At 51.7% G+C, this 7482-nt stretch overlaps 1 protein-coding gene across 2 annotated transcripts; it reads left to right on the top strand.

The window, feature by feature from the left end:
• Positions 1-1210: 1210 nt before the first annotated feature.
• On the top strand, positions 1211-6521 carry LOC127210716 (phospholipase B1, membrane-associated-like). Of its 2 annotated transcripts, none has more exons than XM_051170492.1 (5): positions 1211-1344; positions 2264-2344; positions 3413-3478; positions 3892-3986; positions 5545-6521. In XM_051170492.1, the coding sequence occupies exons 1-5, from the start codon at positions 1297-1299 to the stop codon at positions 5726-5728; spliced, it is 474 nt and encodes a 157-aa protein (XP_051026449.1). In that variant the 5' UTR covers positions 1211-1296; the 3' UTR covers positions 5729-6521. The 2 variants fall into 2 exon arrangements, with proteins under 2 accessions (XP_051026449.1, XP_051026514.1); XM_051170557.1 differs by lacking the exon at positions 1211-1344 and adding an exon at positions 2113-2179.
• The last annotated feature ends 961 nt before the right edge of the window (positions 6522-7482 follow it).

Raw genomic sequence — 7482 nt, 5'->3', positions numbered from 1 at the left:
TGAGGGGGTGAGGGAGTGGAAAAGGTCCCTCACTTCCCCCAGTGAACATTAAAGCCTCATTGCCATGAATTCCCTTGAGCCTGACTTGGGCCTACTAAAAGTTAGAGCCTATCTGTGGCTGCCTTTACTTTACAAACCCTGTGCCTATGCATACAATCCATGAGAAGGGCATAGATGGCACCATGTATGCTGGCCAGTACCTGCCCATTGTGTCCACACACAGACTAGAGCCATCTTGTGTTGGTTCCTTATGTTGGCCATGTGTCCTTTGCTCACCTAACTTCTCAGCTCAATTTTGTTGGTTTGTGACAAGGTCTCAGGTAGCCCAGGCTGACCTTTTAAATTCACTATGTAGCCAAGACTGGCCTTCAACTCCCAGTTCTCCTGCCTTTATATCCCATGTGCTGCAATTGCAAGTGTGCTCCACCACACCTGGTGCAATACTATGTCTTTTTAAGGGAACAGCTTCATTGAGGTATATTGACCCACAAGGAACCATGTGTAATCAAAAGTATACAGCCTGATAAAGCTTGACACCTGTGCGCCCGTGAGGCTGTCACTGCCGTCGTGCAGTGAATAAGCCTGTCACTCACAGAGTTATCTAAGGCCATCCATGCTGCTGAGCGCCGTCATTCCTTTTCATTGCTGAGTGCTATTCCGCCACCACACATGACTGAGGGTCTAGGAGCTAGCAGTGTACCTTAATTTACAGCGAACAGTGAGGAGAAAAAGGGCGCCTCAGTCCTCCTCATTTCACCTCTGCCTCTCCCCCCCTATTTTGTTGGAAGGGGGCTGGGGTTGGGGGGAGCAGAAGGTGGGGGTAGGGGGGGATAATAGCATCAACATCCAAGCAACGATGGAGAAGAGTGCAGGGATCAAAGGGCTGACTGCTGGGGCTCATATATCGAGATGGGAGCTAGGAAAGGAGAAAGCTGGGGGATAATTTAGGAACATGACTCTTTCAAAAATAAAATAGATTATTTTTAAAACAGGCAACCGAGTAAGACTCAAACAAGCTCAGCTTGTAGTGAAAAGACATGGCACAAGTGGGGGCAGCCCCTGATGTCACTGTCCAAATGCTAGATATGAGAGGTCAGTGAGGTGCAGGGTCTGCATCAGTGTAGCCCCAGGTCCCTGGCAGCTTCCTAATAACAAAGAGCTGGAATGGAAACCCCAAGACTGACTCGGAAGAATGACTTTCTTGGGAGTTAGCCTTCCTAGAGTCCAGCTTAAGGTGTTCCACCCACCAGCAGCTCTGACAGTGTCATCAAAGCTCTCTGCCTTCTTCCTAGGGACATGCCGGTCCAGGCCCGGGCCCTGGTAGAGAGGATGAGACGCACTCCTGTGAGTACAGAACGCCCCTTCCCCCACCCCAAAAGGTGCTCTTCTCTTTAACTGGGGAGTTGCAGGGCCTGATAGACCCCTCAATTGCCCCCACTGCATGCCTTTGGCTGGTCTTTAAAGGAATTCAAAGAAGTGCTGCCTGGCAGGGGCTAGGCGCAGGAGGCCAAGGTGGCATACATAGGCAGTTGGCCAAGATCACAGGCCTTGGGCCCTTTATCCCAGAGTTGGCTTCCCAGAGCCTTCTTACATAAACACACAGTTCTAAAAATAGGCTGGCCAGTCCAATCTTCTTCCCCCCACCCCCCCCCCCCCCCACCCCCCCCCCACCACCTTCCCCTCCCCAGCCCCTCAGAATCTCACTTGCACTCTTTCCTAAAGCTCTGCTCTTGTGCTGTGGAACTCCAGCTCCTGGAGAGACTCCTTTTATGGTGGAGGCTGAAAGAGGAAGCACAGCTCTGGGGCCTCGCTGGACCTATGCCGCCATGCTGGCCCCGCTGGGCTCTCCCTCTATGAAGCCAGCCCCTAAAAGCCCTGCCTTTGTCTTCAAGTTCTATCTTTTAACACAGACTCCTTCGGACACCTCAGGTCACATTTGAGGAGCATGATAATGTGTGAGGCCTTTTATGAGCTGGGAGAAACCTGGACCACATCCAGCCTAGCCCTTTAAGAGGATATGGGAAGGGAAAGTAGCCTGTCTCCTGTGTGTGAGCAGGTACACACCCACGCACACACCCACGCACGCAGTTCAGGGACCTCCAATTATCTCAGGGCAGCATGGTACTAGAGGAGACCACCTCCCCCCATGCTTTCTCTGTGCGATATAAAAAATACGAAGGTATCTGAGAAGCTGACAGGATAGCATGGCTTTATATCACCAACAGTTGTCCCCAGATCTTAAACTCAGGATCTGTCCCCTCAGACGATCAACCTGGAGAAAGACTGGAAGCTGGTTACACTCTTCATTGGGGGCAACGACCTGTGTCATTACTGTGAGAATCCGGTAAGCCACGACCCTGACTAGCCCCACTGGGGGCCTGGGGATGACATCACTGGCTCCCATCATCCTCCTTACCGTGGGCTCTGACTCAGGCCCTTCTCTTTTGGGTGCCATGCTAGCCTAGACTCCAGGTACTCGATTCTACCCAGGCGGCCTCTGGTTCACACAGATCAGGAAAGACTTAGCTTTTCCTAAGGGTCCCAATGTCTAGAAGGACCTAGTCTTCACACACCGAAGTGGTGGCCTCTTTGAGGGCACACAGATGGCACTTTCTGGTAGATAGGCAGCCAGTGGTTTTCTGTCTTGTGCCTGCTTAGAGTTTGCCCTCTAAATGAAATGGGGAAACATAGAACCAAGCTGGCGAGTGTCCCTGCTGCCCTTCAGGGCTATGATAAGTTAACCAGCCAACCCCAGCCAGCTGGCCTGGGAGCTGACCCCATTCCTGATGTGTCTCTATGAGGAAACATGTCCGGACTTACAAGTGTTTGGAAACCGCACCTTTTAGAATACATCTTGTTCTAAGCTGAGGACATCCTGTATTTTATTCGGCCAGGAAAAGGCAGCTGCCAGGACTCTGAACGTGTGGTAGAGACGGTCACTATCAGGTGGCAGGCAGCTCAGAGCTCCTGGTGGATCACAGAGAGCAACCATCAAGAGCCTGGTGGGACTGTCTTCCCTTATGCAGGCTCATGTCTTCTAGACTCCTCCCTTAGTCCTTCCCCTTACTGCCCAGAACAGGGAGTCTAGGGCACGCAGGAAAGACCTAACCCTTGGAGCTTTCAATATTGCTGGGTCCTGGACTGTAGGGGCCACTGGGAACCAGAAGATACCCGGAACTGCCTGTGGATATAGGATGCAGGGAAAGGCTCCTCTGGGGCCCAGCACACCTGCCCCTCATGTAAACAGTTTTTATCTCTGCTCCGGAGAGTGAATATTTCTGAAAATGGACACCACCAGGTCCCTCAGGCCAAGTCTGAGGAATGTAAGAATGTGGGGCTCTTGGGGACAGGAGCCACTCAGTTCTTCCTCCCCGAATAGAAAGCTAAAGCGAGCCTCCTTTTCCCCTCACAGGAGAACCACTCGACCAAGGAGTCTGTGGAGCACATCCAGCGTGCTTTAGACATCCTTTATGAGGAGGTAGGAATAGGTAGTGAGCAGGCTGCTCCCTGATCCCGCAGGCAGCCCTGCTCTCTCACTACTGCCAAGTGTGGTGGGCCCTTCCCTTGGGTGCTTCTAGGCGAGTTGTATTCAGTGCTGTGCAAAGCAGCTTCTAACTGGCTCGGAAGCTGGATGGTGGCATGGCAAAGAGCTCCCGCTGGAGCCAGCTGGCCTGGGTTTGAAGGCAGCCGCTTTGGCTTTTATTAGCACCTGAACCTCTCTGGGTCTCAGCTTCTCTGCCTGAGGAAGTGGATGGGCCCCTCCCTGGGCATCCGTTTCTTCTGTGGTAATACTGGGGAGGGTAAGGCTCCATCGAAGACTGTCCTCCAGGCTTCTTGTCCGCACCCGCCTCAAGCTCATGCAACCCACCCCTCTGCTTCTGCTTCCTGCAGCTTCCCAGGGTTTTCGTCAATGTGGTGGAGGTCATGGAGCTGGCTGGCCTGTACCAGGGCCATGGCGGGAAGTGTGCCATGCCGCTGGTAGTTCAGTAAGTGTACAGGGCAAGGCTGCCGGGAGTGGGCAGGGCCAGAAGCTAGGGACTCAGAAAAATGCCTGGAGGTGCCTATAGAGCCACATGCCTACTCCATTCCTGGATGTTAGGTTCCTTTTTAGCAAATGAGGCACACCCCAAAACCTATAAGCCTCCCCAGCACTTCTGCGTCCAAGGTCCACACTGGCAATCTACTCTCCACAGAGAGCCGTGAACTTCAAGGACACCTTGAGCATTCCTAAAACACTGGCTCTGCTACTGAGGAACAACTGGGCCTGAACCCACAGCCTCTCTGGACCTCTGAGTACTTGCCTATAAAATAGGGATAAACCGGGCCTAGAGAGATGGCTCAGCGGTTAAGTGCACTGGCTGGCTCTTAGAGTGTACTGAGGTTCCATTCCCAGCACCCATATGACAACTCACAACTGTCTGTAGCTCCAGTTCTGGCATCCTCACACAGACATACATGCAGACAAAACACCAATGCACATAAGATAAAAATAAATCTTAAAATAGGCATTAAACCTTTCCCCAAAAGGGACCTCAACAGGACATCCATGTTTGGGGCTAGAATGGGCTTTCAAAAGAGAGTGTATCCCGTCTTCAAAAGCAGGGCTTGGATGTTCTAATGGGCAAGAGTCACTGTGGGACTCTGGATGGAATTTGCCACCTTTTGAGGTCTCAGGGTCTCAGTTTCGACATCTGGGGCTGAGGAGTCCTAACTGATGACAAATAGATGTCCTGTAAAGGTGACTCAGGAATCAAGTCTCCAGGTGGAATGGCCATGGTTAGCAAGAAAAGTCCCCTCCAGTTCCTTAGACTCTGGTATCACATTTCAAGGTCATCTCAAGCCTTCTAATTGTCCTCGCCTATGCACCCTGAGGGAACCCCCCAGCTGTGAAGCTGAAAAGCCTCAGAACTGAAAGGAGTGAGTCCAGAGGCAGAGCCATCCAAAAAGTCTCGCCAAAACTCCCACCTGGGGTCTTCTCAGATAGTTGTGAAATAGTCACCACAGAGAAGGGGGACCCCGCTTCAGGGCCCACCCCCTTCCACTGTTAAACAAGCATCCTGTGTCAATCTGTGAGAATTGGGTTATTTTGGCTCCCAGTTTCAGAGTTCTCACTCCATGGCCTCTTGGTCCTGTGGCGAGACAGTTTTTGGTGGGAATATATGGGGGAACATAGCTGCTCACTTCACAGAGGCTGGAAAGCGAAGCGGGTGGGAGCTCAAAGGAGATGATGCTGTGACCACTTCCTTTAAGTAGGCTCCACCGCCACCCAATAGCGCCAGAACGTGGGACCAAGCCTCCATTCTGCGCTTGAGATTTCTAGAGAACACTTACTGTTCCAACCATGGCCCACTGTTTTTTTTACCTCATTCCTGAGGTAGGCCTCTGACTTGGACCCAAGTGTCTACTTGTGTGTCATGCCCCACTCACCCCATACCACACCCATCGAGCCGCACAGGCTGTATGTACCCTGTGGACAGACAGACTTCTGTCAGTGGGACACAGCTGGGCCAAGGAAGCCTCCACACAAGACTTCTTGTCCCGTAGGAAGAACTGCAGTTGCTTTCAATACTCACAAAACCCCTTGGCAATGCAGGAACTGAAGAAAGTGAACTGGAACCTCCAGGTGAGTCTCCACGCTCTCATCCTCCTGTGGACCCCTGACGGGAGGCTATGTTACGCTCCCACGGTGAGGACTCAGAACCTCGTGTGTTTGCCAGGGGTTGGCTGAGAGCAAGCAGCAGCTCCCTAAAAGGAGATCTTATCCCTCACAGTATTTATCCAGGGAAAGATGGCATGGAAACCCAAAAGGGGCAGTTGGAAAAAACCCAGCCTCCTGGCCCAGGCTCAGGCTGAGCAAATAACAGCATTAGCCTTCAGAGTAGCGTCACCCAGCAGAGACCGCTGCTGACCTCTAACCTTTATGAGGGGAAGGGTGACGTACCTGGCTCCCACTTCTATTTTTCCCTTCCCATGAATAGTAGCCCTACTGACATCTACTTACCCCACCCTCTGTCTGCGCCCCTAACACTCCTGCGTATCTACCATCGTCCTCTTTTGGGACAAGCCCACCCAAAGCCTTTGTTGCAAACTAACCCCTCTTCGTGAGGTAAGTAATCTTCCTCTTAGAAGCCCCCACCCCCACTCTCTCTTTACCTTACCAGACCTTCAAGCTATCTGTAGTTCTCATTTCTTCCCCTTTTGCCTCTGTTTACCAGATGAACTGTGAAGTCCTAAGTATGGATGCATCTTAGTTTAACTCTTTTATAGTCTGTGTTTTGGGTACTTAAGTCTAAAACCTATGGCCCCTCTAACCCTCTCATCCTAAATTCTTAGGCATTTTTGAAGAGCCGAGGACTCACTCACTACTCCATGCAGTGAGGGCCTGTGGCCAATGTGATGCCATCAGTGGCTTAGACTTAGCCTCTTAGGATAAAGTAGAGACTATGAGTGGAGAGCTTCTCTATCCAGGGCCTCTTGGCTCTGATCCTGTCAGCCAGCACAGGACTCTAAGCTGTGGGTGTTCCTTGCAGCAGGAAGAGCCCATGCGTGGGATAGCACAGTCCCTTTAGCTAGAGTGGGTCCGCTCCTATCACAACCAGCCCATGGCAGCCAAAGGAGACCATGTCTAGCCTTGCCACTTGGGTTGAGCATCCTCTCCACCCGCAGAGTGGCATCTCTGACCTCTCGTACGTGCACCGGTACATGCAGCGCGAGGACTTTGCAGTTGTCGTGCAGCCTTTCTTCCGGGATACCCTTGTCCCACTGAATGAGGTAGGTAGGCTGCAGCTGTGTCTAGGAAGCTTATAGAAGGATGTAGCCCATTTTTATTGCCTTGTCCAGGAAGCCTCCCAAAGGTGGATCTTTTCTTTCCACTGTGTGTGTGTGTGTGAGAGAGAGAGAGAGAGAGAGAGAGAGAGAGAGAGAGAGAGAGAGAGAGAGAGAGAGAACTTAGATGTTCTTAGAAACAATAAATGTAATAGTAACAATAGAATAGTGGCCAAGTGTCCCCCTCCATGTCACCTCCCACCCCAGAATAGAAATCTTCCTTAAAAAGTATCATATTCTCGTTTTCAGGACAGGGATGAACTAGGGAAGCTACGTATTCATGTTTACTAAAAAAACAAAATCCAAAACCCAGGAGATTTTTTTTCCATCCGTATCTGAAGCAGCTGGAAGAGGAATCAAAAGGACGGGAGGGCAACTGCTGTGTCCCCTGCTGGGAGGGGAGGCAGGCAGCTGTGTCCAGATGTTAACCTCCTCCTTGTCTCTGGTCACAGCGTGGGGGCACGGACCTCACCTTCTTCTCGGAAGACTGTTTCCACTTCTCGGAACGCGGGCATGCTGAGATGTCCATTGCACTCTGGAACAACATGGTGAGTGGGGATGCTCCCTTGGGAGCACCCTAAGGGTATTGACCCAGTCCCGCAAGAGGACAGACTTGGATGGCAAGTGCTTTTAGTCCCGGGCCTGTAGATGACTGCT

Source organism: Acomys russatus, chromosome 1, assembly GCF_903995435.1.
Source record: "Acomys russatus chromosome 1, mAcoRus1.1, whole genome shotgun sequence".
Classification (NCBI taxonomy): Eukaryota; Metazoa; Chordata; class Mammalia; order Rodentia; family Muridae; genus Acomys; species Acomys russatus.
This window is presented reverse-complemented; position numbering and strand designations above follow the sequence as displayed.